This window comes from Pochonia chlamydosporia, chromosome 3 (assembly GCF_001653235.2).
Source record: "Pochonia chlamydosporia 170 chromosome 3, whole genome shotgun sequence".
Classification (NCBI taxonomy): Eukaryota; Fungi; Ascomycota; class Sordariomycetes; order Hypocreales; family Clavicipitaceae; genus Pochonia; species Pochonia chlamydosporia.
The window spans coordinates 4,883,738-4,899,858 of record NC_035792.1 but is presented as its reverse complement, the minus strand read 5'-3'; the positions used below and the strand labels follow the sequence as shown (position 1 = coordinate 4,899,858).

At 50.9% G+C, this 16,121-nt stretch overlaps 6 protein-coding genes across 6 annotated transcripts; 3 read left to right on the top strand and 3 right to left on the bottom strand.

Moving 5' to 3' along the window:
• Nucleotides 1-256: 256 nt before the first annotated feature.
• On the bottom strand, nt 257-2,995 carry VFPPC_05287 (mitochondrial escape protein 2; the record flags this gene model as incomplete). Its single annotated transcript, XM_022428443.1, has 3 exons — nt 257-2,320; nt 2,434-2,648; nt 2,707-2,995. 3 exons carry the CDS (start codon nt 2,993-2,995, stop codon nt 257-259), a joined length of 2,568 nt encoding a protein of 855 aa, XP_022284528.1.
• Nucleotides 2,996-3,586: 591 nt separating this feature from the next.
• VFPPC_05286 (hypothetical protein) lies at nt 3,587-4,291 on the top strand (the record flags this gene model as incomplete). Its single annotated transcript, XM_018284508.1, has 1 exon — nt 3,587-4,291. The coding sequence occupies one exon, from the start codon at nt 3,587-3,589 to the stop codon at nt 4,289-4,291; it is 705 nt and encodes a 234-aa protein (XP_018146028.1).
• Nucleotides 4,292-4,671: 380 nt separating this feature from the next.
• VFPPC_05285 (heat shock protein) lies at nt 4,672-6,719 on the bottom strand (the record flags this gene model as incomplete). The annotated part of the gene is made up of 2 exons (XM_018284507.1): nt 4,672-5,867; nt 5,933-6,719. The coding sequence occupies 2 exons, from the start codon at nt 6,717-6,719 to the stop codon at nt 4,672-4,674; spliced, it is 1,983 nt and encodes a 660-aa protein (XP_018146027.1).
• Nucleotides 6,720-8,415: 1,696 nt separating this feature from the next.
• Nucleotides 8,416-10,420, bottom strand: VFPPC_05284 (tetracycline efflux protein; the record flags this gene model as incomplete). Its single annotated transcript, XM_018284506.1, has 4 exons — nt 8,416-9,132; nt 9,189-9,227; nt 9,283-10,141; nt 10,209-10,420. The coding sequence occupies 4 exons, from the start codon at nt 10,418-10,420 to the stop codon at nt 8,416-8,418; spliced, it is 1,827 nt and encodes a 608-aa protein (XP_018146026.1).
• Nucleotides 10,421-10,727: 307 nt separating this feature from the next.
• On the top strand, nt 10,728-11,075 carry VFPPC_17633 (hypothetical protein; the record flags this gene model as incomplete). The annotated part of the gene is made up of 1 exon (XM_022429325.1): nt 10,728-11,075. The coding sequence occupies one exon, from the start codon at nt 10,728-10,730 to the stop codon at nt 11,073-11,075; it is 348 nt and encodes a 115-aa protein (XP_022285637.1).
• A 2,522-nt stretch (nt 11,076-13,597) lies between these two features.
• On the top strand, nt 13,598-16,054 carry VFPPC_05282 (plasma membrane channel protein; the record flags this gene model as incomplete). Its single annotated transcript, XM_018284505.1, has 4 exons — nt 13,598-13,787; nt 13,864-14,017; nt 14,096-14,819; nt 14,897-16,054. 4 exons carry the CDS (start codon nt 13,598-13,600, stop codon nt 16,052-16,054), a joined length of 2,226 nt encoding a protein of 741 aa, XP_018146025.1.
• Nucleotides 16,055-16,121: the final 67 nt, after the last annotated feature.

Genomic DNA, 16,121 nt, shown 5'->3' with positions numbered 1-16,121 from the left:
GGCATTGATGAATGTAATGTGACTTGCCATATTCTCAATCATTGCATACAAGTTCTACTCTGGGGTACAGGCGAAGCAGAGGCAGATGCTTACAAAATTGTTTATACTCGTTGAAAAGACATGTGACAGCATATCTGAGTAGCATTGTCTGTCCGCAAATCAAGACGTGGCGGACAATGAATAATATACATTATAGTCATACAAGCATGACAAAAAAGGTATCTAGTTCACCTACAGAGACAAAAGGGCGCAAACACTAATACTCTTCCACCAGAACCTTCTTCAACCCAACCATTTGTTTCTCCAGCGCGTCAATGTTGCGCTGACTTGCATCCAGCTTTTCCAACAAGTACGTCACTCTGCCCGCCGTCTCCATTGTCTGTCTGGGCAACTGACCCAGCAAGGACAACTCTGTTTCTAAGGCGTCAATGGCCTTGGTTTCCACTTTTGTCATTTCCTTCATGATAGCCATGTCCATCTTGGCCTTGAGCACGCGGTCTCTCACGAGAACGGCAAAGGCTGCCTGGTGGAGGGGTTTGCCGGCGCTGATTAGCTTCGGGCGGCCCTGGTGCGTCTTCAGGGAAATGAGCTCCGCGCCAACCAGTGCTTCGAGCGCGGCCTCGCCGTCGGTGGCATTGCTGGACGTGGATGAGGCAAAGGCTGGTGAGAGCAGAACTTGGTGGTAGCGAAGGGACGGAGAGTCGGCCAGCGACTTGATCAGGTACCATGCCTGTTCCGCAGACCACTTCTTCTCCGACTCTATGGTTTTGCCCATGAGGAAGATCTTGACAATGTCCGTGGCCGTTTCGGTGACGATTTCGTCGACGGCTTGGCGTGGCGTTTGGCCGGCTTTGATGCGTCTTGACAGAAATTCCAAGTCCGTCAGACGCCCGCCAAGAGTTTCAATGCATTCATCCAAGCCGGTCAAGTCCATCCGTTTGGCGGCCACATCTCCATTCTCGTCGGGCCCGTCCGCACTCTCGGGCTGGTCTTCGGCAAGTCGACTGGTGACGAAACGCTTGGCCACATTGTGTTCCAAGTCGCCCAACGACAGTGTTCGGAAGACGCGGTCTGGCATGGCCCGTGACAGCGGCTTCGAGTATGAGGAGTCCGATGTGAGGAAGATTACGTGCGCAACATTGTTCTGAACCAGAGAGGCTGCCCAGTCCGCAATCTTGTCATAGACAATCGTCATTTCTTCATTCTTGTGCAAATAGTTGTCGATAACAATGACCGGTCTGTTTTCCGGGTGCGCCTCAAGGTATGCGTCCTCCGACAGCTGCGCATCCTTGTCGTGCTTGGATCGGCTCGACAGACCAATTTCCTTGAGCGCGCCCGTTGTAGTATGCAGGATCTTGTTCACCTGGGTGTCCAAAGTCTCGGAAAACCCTGCCTTGACGCCGGTGGTGCTCTGCACAGCCAGATCAATCATACTGCTCATACTGTTTGCCCAGGAAAAGACGGGTCGGAATCCCACGGCCGCCGCCAGGCGTTTTATAGTGCCAGCCTCGCCGCTGGCGTCCACTATGGGCTTGCAGTCGACCAAGAGGACATTCTTGCGTCCAGCCAAGGCTTGATCCATGACCATTTCAATCTTGCCTGATCCCCTCGGGCCGGTGATGACGACAAACGTATCCGAGCTGCCGTCAAGCCAGTTCCGGAGCTGCTCAATCAGATCGCGCCGATGATTCCACACCGTGTTCAGACCTTCCATATGTTGGTTTCGTCTAAAGGAGAAGTTGTCCGTCTGAGATTTGAACCACTTGTACAGCCTAGATTCGGTAAACCTGAACGAGTGCGACACATGTAGCTTGATAAAGAAGGTCCGAATAGGGTCAAAAATGATGACCGACGCACCCGCCAGCAGGGCCGCAAGAATGGGAATAACGATACGCGGGTGGCTCGTCAACCAGTTCCATATGCTATGGGCCTTGACCCTCTTGACATAGGACAGTCGCAGTAGCGTGCCCGTCTTGCCACCGCCCTTGGACTCTCCAACAATGAAGCCGTGCATACAGTTCCGAGCCATGATTGCGTCACTCAATCGGGGGAACCCAATGTGAGCATACTTTGGCACGACCTTGGAGTCAAACGGCTGGGGGAGGATGTCGGCAATCTTGCCATAGCGGCGAAACATGCTGTAGAGGTTCTCTTCCGACAACTCTTCGGCGGTCGCACCAGGCTCGGGCGGCACAAACTCAACCTTGATCAAGCTTGAGGGAAATCGATACAAATCCTCCAGCCACGGCGTACCTTTGACGAGACGAGCCTTGATGCCACGAAAGGGGCTGAACCATGGTTTCAGCGGGTGCTGTTCGAGCTTTTCGAGAAGCGTCGCTAAAGAGGTCGTTAGCACAGTTCATAGACGTGCGTTGCATTGGCATCAGACTTGCATTCAATTTCGGAAGGGCAAATGCCCGCATCATATTGAACCTTGACAAACGCGCCGCCATCCTTTAACCGGGGCAGAATTTCAGTGACCTTTAACGGTATATCATCAGGTATGGCTCTTTTAACAAGTGCCATTGGATCCAGACTGCTGCCGCCGCTACTAGACGAGCTGTAGAAGCGGCGCAGCAACGCTGTCATGTCGCCATCTGTTTCTGTGGGATATCTGAGCAGTGAGCTCAGCTTCTTTGGAAATATATCTGATCGAGCCATGTTAGCCCGCATGAAGCAAGTTGAAGGGTCGCTTATTATGCTCACTTTCAAAGAAGAAGAGAGACTCGTTAGGCTTGACGTCGAAATGGCCCGTCTCTTGTTCCTTATTCGCGGAAGTCGATGACGCTGGCTCAGACGAAGGTGAGGACGGAAATGGAGTAGCAGGGGGTGTCGGAGGAACAGCCGTGCTTTCCCACGCACAACCTAAAGATCTGTGAAGGAAAATATCGCCAGTTCTTCGCCCAGGAATGGTGCCAAGGAGGAACTGTCTGTTCGAGGATCGCAGGAGCGTCGGATGGCTGGCCAGCGTGGCCAGGCTCCGTCTAGGAATCATCGTCTCCCCCGCCCCGGAAAACCGCGGGACAATTTGCTGGTCAAGCTTTTAAAGGCGTTGGTCTTACGTCAAAACGTTCGGCATAGTGGTATTTGATGGAGGACGGCAATTTGTACAGGGGATAAATGCGCGATGAAGCTCTTATGTCTTGATGTGAGAACACGAGGGAGCTTCCTGAGCTCCACCGCCAATGAGGTCATTGAGTTGGGTCAAGTCAAGGTGCAGAAAGCTTGGCCAAGCAGAAAATAGTGGCCCCGGCTACGGCGATTCAATTTACCCGGACATGACTGGCGAAACGAAACACCACCGAAAAGGGCAATTATCACCAATTCCTCGACGTAAAGACTACAATACTGCGTGAACGTTTAATCAATCTGCTGTCTCCATCCCAAAGCATCTCCTCTTTACTTGTATTATAGCATTGTAGCTTCGTTGCGACCACTTCCCTCCGACACAGACAGTCAGACAGTCAGATAGCAAGGCGAACGGGCAGAGAAACAATCCTGCCCATTGGGCACCATTGACATATCAAGCTCAACCACGGTACACCACCTCGTCGAACAGCGGCTTCGAAAAGCTCCAAATAACACAATGGGCTGGCTCTGGTCAACATCGCCGTCAGAGCCTACGACCGAAGAGAAAGAGAAGCGTACGCCCGCGCCTCCAACAGAACAATCCTCCGCCCCAAATGAACCGGTCGATCCAGAAATCCAAAAGTTCTTCGACCTCTTCAAAGCAGAACCAGAACAAAAAACTCCCTCCAAACAACAACCCGGCCCCTCATCTTCAGAAAATGAATCCTCATCATCATCCATAACCTCTTGGCTTGCCCTCAAAGCATCCGCGAAATCCACCGACAAAGAAGTTCCCGACGCCCCGATTGGCGATGCTCTCTCCGAATCCCTCCTTCCCACCGACATGAGCTGCCGACAGGCCTTCGACCTGGCCTGGAGTTGCAACGGGCTCGGCGGCCAGTTCAACTCGGTCTACCGCTACGGTAACATGCGCTCCTGCAGCGAGCACTGGGACGACTTTTGGTTCTGCATGCGCACAAAGTCTTACACCGGGGAGTTGAAGGCCAACATGGTCAGGACACACTACCGCAACAAAGCACACAGGAAGTACGGTGATGGGAAGCCAAGCAGCGAGGATGTTTGGGACAGTAGGGCCGAGAAGATGCCGCCTGGTTCCGCGTTTAACCTGCCCGTTGATGCGCCTAGTGTAGGAGATGAGGAATGGAGGCGGATGGAGCAGGAGAGGAGGAACGGTGTGCGAAAGGATATGGGCTACGAGTGATGATTGTTGGGTCAGGGGCATTTTTGCCCGGCATTAATGCATGGATATTTTGTTGTATTTACTTCTATACGAAACGAGATGACACTGTACAAAATCAACTCAACTTCTCAAAGTTCAGCCGCACATGGCCACATTATTTTGGTTCGGCGTTAAGCATACGACAAGTCACATAGCAACCGGAAAACTTAGACTTCAGGCCATGCCGTTTTATTCATTTAACTCATTAAAGTACAATCCAGGTTAAAACCACCCAGCTTTTTGATCCCTTGTTCATAACCATAAATGCAAAATCAAAACATGCAACTCTAAAAGTGTCTCAGAAGCACTGAACCCTCTGAACCCTCCGTAATTCGTCGCAAGTGAAATGGGTATCAGGAAGTTTAGTCGACCTCCTCGACCGTAGGACCATCGTCGCCGCCAGCGCCACCGGGGGGACCACCAGCACCAGGGAAACCTCCAGGGGCACCGCCAGGAGCACCGCCAGCACCGCCAGCACCATAGAGCTTCATCATAATGGGGTTGGCAATAGCTTCCAGCTCCTTTTGCTTTGCTTCGTACTCCTCAATGGAAGCCGTCGTGTTGTTTTCGCTCCATTCTTCAGCCTCACGTGAGGCATTGATAACCTTCTCTTTATCCGCAGCATCGATCTTCTCGTCGATGCCTGGTTCGGCGAGCGAAGTACGCAAGCCAGAGGCGTAAGAGCCAAGAGCGTTCTTGGCGCCAACGCGACGAGTCTCGGCCTCATCTTCCTCCTTGAACTTGTCGGCCTCAGAAAGCATGCGCTCGATGTCTTCCTTGGAAAGACGGCCCTTGTCATTGGTGATGACAATCTTGTTGGTCTTGCCAGTGCCCTTCTCAACGGCAGAGACGTTCATGATACCATTGGCATCAACGTCAAAGGTAACCTCAACCTGGGGAACGCCACGAGGCGCAGGGGGGATGCCAGTGAGCTCAAACTTGCCCAGCATGTGGTTATCCTTGGTGCGGGCACGTTCACCCTCGTAGACTTGAATAAGCACACCAGGCTGGTTGTCGGAGAACGTAGAGAAAACCTCGGACTTCTTGGTGGGAATTGTAGTGTTGCGGGGAATAAGCTTCGTCATCATGCCACCAGCAGTCTCGATACCCAGAGAGAGAGGGGCAACGTCGAGCAACAAGACCTGATTGGTGACATCATCGGTATGACCAGAAAGGATGGCAGCCTGAACAGCGGCACCATAGGCCACGGCTTCATCGGGGTTAATGGACTTGTTGAGGGTCTTGCCGTTGAAGTAGTCAGAGATGAGTCTCTGGATTTTGGGAATTCGAGTTGAACCGCCAACGAGAATAATCTCATCAACCGCGCTCTTATCGATGTGGGCATCAGTAAGGACACGGTCAAGAGGCTGGACGGTGGAGCGGAAGAGGTCTTGGCAGAGCTCTTCAAAACGGGCTCGGGTGATGGTGGTGTAAAAGTCAATTCCATCCAGCAAGGAATCAATCTCAAGAGAGGTTTGAGATGCGGAAGACAAAGCACGCTTGGCACGCTCGCAAGCGCTTCGGAGACGACGCAGAGAACGTGCGTTGGTGGTCAGATCTGTCGAGTGGTTAGTACTTCTCTTGGCCTAAAAGGGGGGATGAATACAAAGGACATTTACTAACCTTTCTTGTTCTTTCTCTTGAACTCTTCAACAAAGTGCTTGACCAGACGGTTATCAAAATCCTCACCACCCAAGTGAGTATCACCAGCAGTAGCCTTGACTTCGAAGAGACCGCCGGCGACGGTAAGGAGAGACACATCAAAGGTACCACCGCCAAGATCGAAAATGAGGACGGTTTTATCCTCAGATTCGTCCTTGGAATTGGGGTTAATCTTGCCAATGCCGTAGGCGATGGCAGCGGCAGTAGGCTCATTGATGATTCGCAAGACGTTGAGGCCAGCAATGAGACCAGCGTCTTTGGTGGCCTGACGCTGGGCGTCGTTGAAGTAGGCGGGGACAGTAACCACGGCATTGGTCACAGCAGCACCAGTAAAAGCCTCAGCAATCTCCTTCATCTTGACGAGGATCATGGAGGAGATTTCCTCGGGGGTGAAGACTCTCTCCTCATTCTTGTAGTCTACCTGGATGGCGGGCTTGCCGGCCTTCTCAATGACCTTGAAGGGGAAGTGCTTGATGTCGGCCTGCACATCAGCGTCGGCGAACTTGCGTCCGATTAATCGCTTGGCATCAAAGACAGTGTGCTCAGGGTTCTTGGTGACCTGATTCTTGGCTGCGGTACCGATCAAGCGCTCGGTATCAGTGAAGGCGACATAGGAAGGAGTGGTTCGTTCGCCCAGCTCGTTGGGAATAATATCGCAGGTTACTGTGTTGGTTTTGGGGTCAATACCCTGATAGACACCAACGCACGAATACGTGGTGCCCAAATCGATGCCAATGGCTTTGGACATTGTGATGATTCTGGTGGGAGTACACCTGGAGGGGGGTTAAAGACGGAAACAAAAAGGTGCAAAAGGCCAATTCAAATCAACGAGTGTTTTGGATTGGCAAAGAAATGGTGAGGAGGAAAGGAGATGTTGTAAAACGGAAGGAATTGAGAGAAAAATAGATGGGACGAAAGGGTGAGCACAATGTGAGAGGAAGATAAATAAGTCGAAAGTGGGAAGCTTCGATATGCTTCCACTTTGTTCTAAAGTTTGCAGCGCGAGCCCACCAGAAAAGAACCTTGCAGAGGGTGCCAGAAGGCATCAGGTCAAGTAGCTTCGTGGGCAGCCGTCCAATCAAAACAGCAGATGCCGGGGGTGGGTGGGTTGCTTTTGGGTTAAGATGCCTCAAGTTTGTCGTATGGCGGGGTACCCTCAGGCGAGGAAAGAACAGACTCAAGAAAAAAAAAATCGCTTCCTCGAAACGGCGGTGGGGTCTGGTACCAGGATACCTAGCTGTCCACCAGGCAACCGTGGAATTTGCAGGTTCCTGAGACCTGCGAGCTCAAGCTTGCTCGATGACATCAAGTGGCGGTCAGTTTGGGAGGCAAACGGCAACTTGGAATGGAGGCACTGGGAAGTTCAAGAAGTGTCGAGAAGCATCAAAAGCGGGAACGCACAATTAAGCCGCCAAGGCTCCATGGTAGATTGGGATAAGGATAATTGCAGTACAGGAAGCTTCTCATTGTCAGTGCCCAGGCGGTTATGATATTGGGCGGCTTGGAGTCCGGATTGCGGCCTGGGTGTCCGACCTGGACAGGAGATACGGCCATCCTCAGCAACGCAATGTTGATGACGACAATGCTACTTAGGTATGCTAACTTTCAAATTTCCATTGCCCGCTGACTCCGGCAGCCATTACATTGTCCCACTACCACCCAAGCTGTCTTCTCAAAAAGCTTCCATCCCATGAAGCTTCAAATAGCGGCCTTTGATCGGAACTGGCGGACGGCTTGGCTGTACGCCACCTAAATTCAATCCCAAACATTGAACATCTCTCTAGCACATGGTGGTGGCAAGGCAACGGATGGGTCCATTGGCTTGTGCTGGCTGGGTGGGCATATGCATGCAGTCGAGTCACCACACCCCTGGCTCGATGTGTCCCATTTTCGTGACTTCATCGACCCATCAATTGCATCAATTGCATCATTGTCAAAGGCGTTTTTAGGGGCAGGTCTGAGGATTTCGGTGACTGTTGATGGGTGGTGTGTGATTGGAGCAGAAAGTGAGTCCGGATGAAAGAATTGGAGACAGCGGGTGTTCATGGCCGAACAACCAAACAAGTATCCGTCACGTGATATGCTTCAGGCTTTGGACGACAGACAGGGTGAGTACATGCATGCATGATCCGTGTCTTGGGTCGAGCATCTTGAGAACCATGAAGCAAACAGTATTACTATCATGAATGCTCTTCAGCATGGCCCAGCAGCGTTAGCAATAATGGCCTAGCCAACCATCTTATTTCGAATCCTTCAGACGCTGATAATTTGCAAACTTTGTCTTCACTGTGCCTGGAGGACAGGTCCGCCAGGAGGAAACCTTGCCTCAGAAGCCAACGCCGAACCCTACCACTTCACAGGTCATGCAAGAAGGAACGTTTTAGAACACAAAGTATGCATCTCTCAAGACGCGTCTATTCTAGCGAACGAGCTACCACCAAACATTACACCGCTTCGAGCCTTCTTGGACCATCTTTACTGTGCGAGCTCTCTAGCCGAATCGCTGCTTCTTCAAGCAACGCGGTCCTCCCTCGGATCAGGCTCCAGAGATAGGGTTCTGTAAAGACAATGTTTGTATTGGCGTCTTCGTCATCAACGGCAGACCGGTTGCCCAACTTTACATTCCCGAGGAAGAAGCAACAGATGAAGGACGCAAGGATGAAGGGAAGAATGGCAACATACGCCCAAACAACCCCCATTTTCGCGTCACGAATTGCCTTCTCCAGCGCAGAACCGCCAAGTTCTTGAATCTTGGAAAAGTCGCTGTGCTTATAATCAAGGCCCGAGGAGTTGTTAAAGACGGTCGACATTACGGTTAGGCCAATAGTGCCTCCGAATGGGGTGGCAATAGCCATCAATCCAATCAGCGCAGCACGATGATTCTTGAAGATGCCGATTCCATGCAGGGGGGCAACCATAAATCGCAAGCCAATGCCGACCCCAGTCAGTGCCATCATTCCGAAAATAGTTGGCAGGTGTTCGTTGTATAAGGCCCAGGCCAGCATGCCAACTCCGACAGCTTCGATGAGCGTTCCGAAGAAGAGAGGCGGGAACGTCATTCTGGGCCACTGGTTACAAACAAAGGCGCAGAGATAGACGCCGACTCCCATTCCGGGAACAAAGTACAACAGCTGTAATCCGGCTTTGTCCGGGGGATAACCCTGCTCTTAGTATTAGCAGATTCCCTTGTTAGTTCTCCCAGCATGCAGGCCCTTACCTTTACCGCAATGAAGTAAATGTTACAAAAGAACAAAACCTAACTTGTATTAGTCGAGTTTGGTCCGAGGATCCATGGTCAGACGCTTGCTTACCGAGTACAGGGCCATGCCGGTAGCAATTTCAGTATAAAAGATGAGGCCAACATCACGGTTCGTCAACATGGCCCAGGGAATCATGGGTCTCTGGTTGACTAGCTTGGCAGACAGGATCCTCCCTGGTGACAACATTCTCTCCCAAATGAAGAACGCGACGGATAATAGGACACCGACGATAAGGGACACGAGAACTGGCACCGAGTTCCAGGCATACGTCACGCCACCCCACGTCAGAGCCAAGACAATCAGGCCGAACCCGAGCACAAAGAGAATTTGACCTCCAACGTCGATGGTCTTGAGGCGAGCCGCAAATCTGGACCTCCGGCCAGTTTCGACCGTCTCGTCCAGTTCTGGGATAGGCTGGGGTCCCAGAAGTTCCTTGCGGAGGACAAAAACGATTGCGATGAGCGCCACCGCTCCTACAGGCAGATTAATTCCAAAACACCATCGCCAATTAGCTCCAGATAGATAACCACCAATCACTGGGCCGACACCGTAGGAAACTCCGCCGACAATGGCGAAGATGGCCCAGTTCTTGGCGTTTTCTTTCAATGTTACCCGATCGGCCAGGATGGTTCGAACGACGACGTTGAGTCCCGATGCCGCCACGCCCTGAAACCCGCGGCCGAGAAGCAGCAGGGGAAAGGCATTTGTGGGAGCTGCTGTACACAAGGCGCTGCCAATCATCATAATCAAAACTGCGGCTGTGAGGGAGACGTATCGCCCAAACACGTCTGCTAATTGTGCCCAGCAGGGAATGAACGCTGCTGAGGATAGGGTAAAGGCCGAGACTATCCAATTTTGCTGGGAGAGCTGATTAAAGTCGCTTGCAATCCAAGGCAAGGCGCTGGCGATACTGCAAGTCAAGGAACACTGTGAGTATTACGATTGTGATTTGGCCAGGATGATGAAGCTTTGCTTACATTGTTGCGTCGAGTGCCTGAAGGGCATATGGGGATATCAAGCCCAAGATAATCTTCCACCTGTATTTCGTGGCCCTACTCTTTTCTGCCTTGCAATCCGGGCACGGTGAAGCGTCAGGTTCGCTACGGTGTCGGCATGACTTTGAAGGTGGCGGCTCTGGCGGCGCATTCCTTGATGGGCGAATGTAGTTTTTGTAAATGTATGTTGCCATGATATGGCGCGTACTTGGAACAAGTTCAAGACTCGCTGTCTGACCTGTCTGACTTGCCTCTGTTTTGCGTGTCGTTTCGATGGCTGGCGAAGAATGACTATCAGGTTTGTCCTGAACAGGCGGGATTCCAGTACTGCCCACTACAAGAGAACTTGGTGACTTTGGATGCCTCAACAAAGTCGAGGTCGATCAGCCATTTATAATTATCGGTTTACACCAGCGACGATCGAACTGGACGTGCCCCTGATGCTCTACGAAGCATGCGCCTTGGCCCTGCATCGTCAATGCCCCCGAATGGTTGCCCAATATGGAACAAAGTGGGAATGTTCGAATGGGTTTCCAAAGCCAATGGCCCCACCACGTCCATCGCGCAGAGACAAATGCGAGGAATGCGGGACTCAGGCAGTGGTGTTCCAGCCAATTTTTGTCACAAGATCCTTGTCTGACAGAGTCGTTCCGTAAGGCTGTGTCGGGATACATGTTGTCTCTTGGGAAGACCAATCAGGCATGTCATGTCAGCTCTTGTGGGGTTTTCAGTATCAGTGGCATCTCGAATCACTGTCCCAAAGGGGTTAATTCAACTACGTGCCGTGAGAAGATGTCTACATCCCACCACGAAGCATCCCCAGCAGCTTATCCCGACCCCACGGCATAACTGTCTGTTGGCTTCAATTGAGCCGTGCTGCAAAGGAGGGACTTGGTAAGATTCAATGTAAGTGCAAACGGAGGACTGGCCTGAGATCCGAATTTGAATGCCCTCCTCTTGCCTACCCTAAACTTTTTGGGGTCAGAGACACTCGACGTACATTGACTTCTTCCACAGAGTCTCATAATAGGATTTCGAAGAGCCTTGAGCTCGTAGAATATCTACCTAGATTACTATGTAGGTAGTTGCTGACAAGCATGGACATTTGCAGAGCTCCCCAATATTTTGAGCAAAGGGCGCAATGGCATGTGGGGTCAATTGACACTGATGCACCATGACAAACTCATCTGCCGTACATTTGTCTCTTTGCTTGACAAACGGGCCAACGTCTGCGAGAAATCATACCCAATCGCGCACTATGAATCTAATCAAGTCTTTGCTGCCTCTATCCCTAATCGGCTTCACACAAGCCACTAGCCATGATGCATCCACTCACCTTCGGCTCACTGCTGTTGTGAGCGGGCCAAACATCAGGGCAGCCTTTGAATGTTGGGAACTTGAGAGTCCCTTCATAAAGTACCCTACCGTAGGCGAAGCAATGGAACTGGCAAAGCTGTCAAACGCGACATACGTGGTGCTGCCGCCACGGTCGAACGAAGGCATCCACAAGCCACCACATCCAATGTATGGAGAATGGATGAGATTGCCGGCCCGCGACAGGTCTGAATACAACATGTTTTGACTAACAAGTCGTAGGTTGTTCGCATTACTAACAGGAACAGCTCGCATTACCCTTCCTGCGACGGGCGATGTGCTTCTGCTTGAGGCCGGTGTGAATGGACTCATTGTGGCGAATGACATTTACGGACAAGGTCACATAACGCAATACACGTCCACCCATCCGGCAATAGCGTTGCAACTTCCCTTTGAAGATGGAATCGTGCCGGGACATCGGGTCGTAGGCAGTAAGCCATGTCGAGTCACAGGGAGTGGTAGAATGCAACATGACTGGGGCCGAAGCAAACAGCGGCCTATGTATCGTTTGTAAGAACTTGTGCAATGAAGCCAAGATGAAAGGACCATACAACTGTATTAGCTAGGTACTAGCAATCGAATTTGGCCTCAATTGTTTCGAAAAAAACAGCACTCCCTGCAACGGGCTGAAATAATAGGGGTTTGTCAAATTGAATCCTTCCGACTCGTACAACTTGATGGCTGGCTGCATTTTGGGAAGCGTGTCCAGGAACATTTCGTCGTACCCAATGGCTTTGGCAGCCTGAATAGCTTCTTGAATCAACCTTCGAGCGACTTGTCTCCCTCGTGCTTTCGGATAGACATATAGGCGTTTTAGTTCGCAGTAGCGAAGGTCTCCCTGCCGTGAATGCAAAAAATCATGGGCGAGGTCAATCGACCGAAAAGCAATGCATCCCAGCACATCGTCGGAGACACCGTCCACGGCGACCATTAGGCCACCATCTGGAGGGGAATATTTCCCAGGGAGGCCGTCAAATTCCTCCGAGTAGTTTTGGAAGGAGATATCTTCGTCAAGCCACTCTGTATATTCTCGGAAGCACGCTTTAACGGCGGGCAGGTCGACAGGATTTGCATGGCGGACGACGACAGGAGCCTCATAATGGGAGGATGTGTGCTCGCGTTTGTTGGAAGCCGTCATCTTCAATTCAGCTTTTTTATCGTAGGACGGCCGCGCTTGATTGAATTTCACTCCGTATAGCGGTGACAGTTGCGCTCTTACTCGCTCTGATGTATGCTGTGTGACCTCTCACACAACTAATAGTATCAGACATTCATTGTCTTTGGCAGCCCAAATGCAAGGCATCATGTCATTCGCAGGGCTCGGAAGGTTGCCGGCATCGGAAGGTGGCCGAAGAAAGAGAGCTATTGGGCTCCGCCAACACGACCACAGACGAACCCACTATTCGGGAGTCTGACGTCAAGAATTTCGTTCCGTCCTTCAATCAGCTCCAGTTGTTCAGTCCTGGTTTGACGCTTTCTTTCTTGGCTCAGACATTTGACGTTCGAACTGGACAAGAAGCAGTTTGGCCAGCTGGATTAACCGTGGCGCAGTGCAGGAACAAAAGTGGGCCGGTGAGAGTGATCTGACGCTCTAATTTGCCCTCATGTGCACTTGAGTTGTTTTGAGGCTCTGAACCAGGCCGTTCTTGCCGTTTTGTTCCAATTGACTGCTTTAGAATTGATTCCGTTTCGTCTTAAAACTTTGAACTGCAATGCCAATGTCTTCTTCGTATTCCCAATTCTTCTCTGTCTTTTCCACCTCACCTCTCCTAGCCGCAGGCTGTAACGATTGGGGTTGCTGGCCAAGGCATAGTGATCTAACAGCTGTCACTCATTGGACTCTTCTCCGTTTGTTTCCGGTCGTCAATGTCCCCTGTCAATTCCTTATTCCCGAGCATCTTCGGATCCCAGCAGCTCTGGTAGCAGCCAGCAGGATCGCCTTATTCAGATAAAAAGATTAAAAAAACAGGCAGACCAAAGGAAGGATATTTGGCGCCATGTTCGGCCCCCAGGTCGATCTCCCACCGGCCCAAAATCGCATCCATCTGACACCACCAAGTCCAAGTGACGCCGGCGTACCATCTACTACCTTCCATGGATATGAGAAAGAATCACGACCGAGCACACCTACGCAAAGAGAGACATTCAATGACAAATATGTCGTGCTGTACGATTTTGGGGGCATAGGTTGGTGTGATGCTGATTCTTGTCGGAGCACAGGTAGACAAGGAAGAAGACTCATTGACACAATTCGCGACGGTAGATTACGATGTGGCAGGCAAAGAGCTAAATTCTTTGCTTGATAACTTGGAAGCAGCCGGGCTGCACACAGAGGTTCGGCCTGGCTACGAGCAGACCATTCTCGTTTTCGTCAAGGCGCCATCTCAATTGCTGGGAAATACTGTTTACAAACAAAGGTTAGCTCTTTTGCCATTTTCCAAGCGATGGCCGGCCATGAAGGAGAACTGCTGACAGAACAACGACAAAAAAAAAAGGGTAAAGGACTGGTTGTACGCCATCACCCAATGCCACCCCGGTGGAGATAAAGACACCATTGTGAAAGCCTGGTTCGAAGCTGAAGATGTTTTGGCCCTGTACCACCTCATACTGTGGCCGAAAGAAATGGGCGGTGCAGGAATCACTCCTGAGGTAGGCGAATGGGAGAATGTCAAGTGCATTTTCCCTCTGCACAACGAACCCATGAACCAGTCTATACTCCGCCACTTGAGCAAGCGCATCATCTTGACTGTACATGACTTTGACAAAATTCGGGACCTGCATGGCTCCAAAGTTGCATTTTACTTTGCCTTTATACAAACATATCTCATGTTTTTGACATTTCCCGCAATTACCGGCCTACTCACCTGGCAATTCCTCCCAAAGTATTCTCTTGCATATGCCATCCTGACTGGTGTATGGTGTACCGTCTTCCTAGAGTACTGGAAGATTCGGGAGGTTGACCTCAGCATACGCTGGATGGTACGAGGTGTTAACAAGGTCAAGATCAACCGACCGGCGTTCAAATACGACCGGATTGTTGTTGACGATAATGGCCGGACGAGACATTACTTCCCTAAATGGAAGCAGATTTCTCGACAATTGCTTCAGATTCCCTTCATCGCCATGGCCACAATTGCCTTGGGGCTTATGATCTGCTCCGTGTTTGTTATCGAAGTTTTAATCTGCGAGACTTACGAAGGTCCTCACCAACTTTATCTGGTAGGAGTGGTTTCATTTGATAAAAATGGTTATAATAGCCAAGCGTGTCAAATAACTAACGTGACTTGCCAACACAGGAATATCTCCCTACGATACTGCTGGCAGTTGCCATTCCCCGAATTTCTTCGTCTCTTGAGGGCATTGCGACCTCCTTGACTGAATACGAAAATCACAGAACCGCAGACGAACATGAAATGTCGTTGACGCAAAAGGTCTTTATTCTCAGCATCATCACTAATTACCTGCCAATTCTGCTTACAGCATTCATATACGTCCCTTTTGGAGACGTCCTCATTCCTCAGGTTAAGCAGTCACTGGTGCAATTATTTCCACAATTCGGCTCGAAATTGGCATTTCGTCCCTTTGCCTCTGACACCGACAGACTCCGCAACGAAGTCATTGCGCTCACTGTTACTGGGCAATTGTCCGATTTTTTCGAAGAGAATATCCTACCACTCATAAAATACAAGTTTAGTGACTGGTACCGCGAGTATCGCCGAGCTTACTCCAAGGATACCATGCTCCTGACACTGGTCTCGGATGATCCTGGCGAATCTGAATTTTTGAAGCGTGTTCGAAATCAAGCAACACGTTCGCAGTATAATGTGCAAGAGGACGTTGCGGAACTTGTTCTTCAATTCGGTTACCTGGCGCTGTTTTCACCTGTTTGGCCACTTATATCCATGGGGTTCCTTATCAATAACTGGATTGAGCTTCGTTCCGACTTTGCCAAAATTTGCATTGAGCATCAAAGGCCGGCACCCACGCGCTCCGACGGAATCGGACCATGGGTGACGGCACTGGAGACATTGACGTTATTAGGAAGTATATCCACGGCGGCAATTGTTCATCTTTTCGGATCTGATACCATTGGCGGGGGCGGCTGGGCTACCCTGCCCATTTCAATATTTGTCAGTGAACATTTGCTTCTCTTACTGAGGGCATTGACGAGATGGATCTTTGAACGGTATGGGTCGGAGCAGATTCGTAAAGAGCGCAGTGAAAGATATGCCCGCCGTTTGCACTACCTTGAGGAGATTGAAGCGAACAAGCGAGCCGGTGTGAATCTCAGTCATGCCGAAAGAGAGCGGCGAAAATCCGTACTCGTGGCTAGCTGTGACAGCTTCTGGACGAAGCAGATGGAGGAGGGAACCAGTGCCGCGGCTGGATTGCGCCTCATTAATCTCGCGAGACAATGGAAGAAGAGCCAGGGCAACGGAGAAAAGCTGGATTAGAGGGGCAAAAAAACGCATGAACAGCCCTGGGAGGTTTAAAAGTTCAATTGACGACGGTTACGCGTGC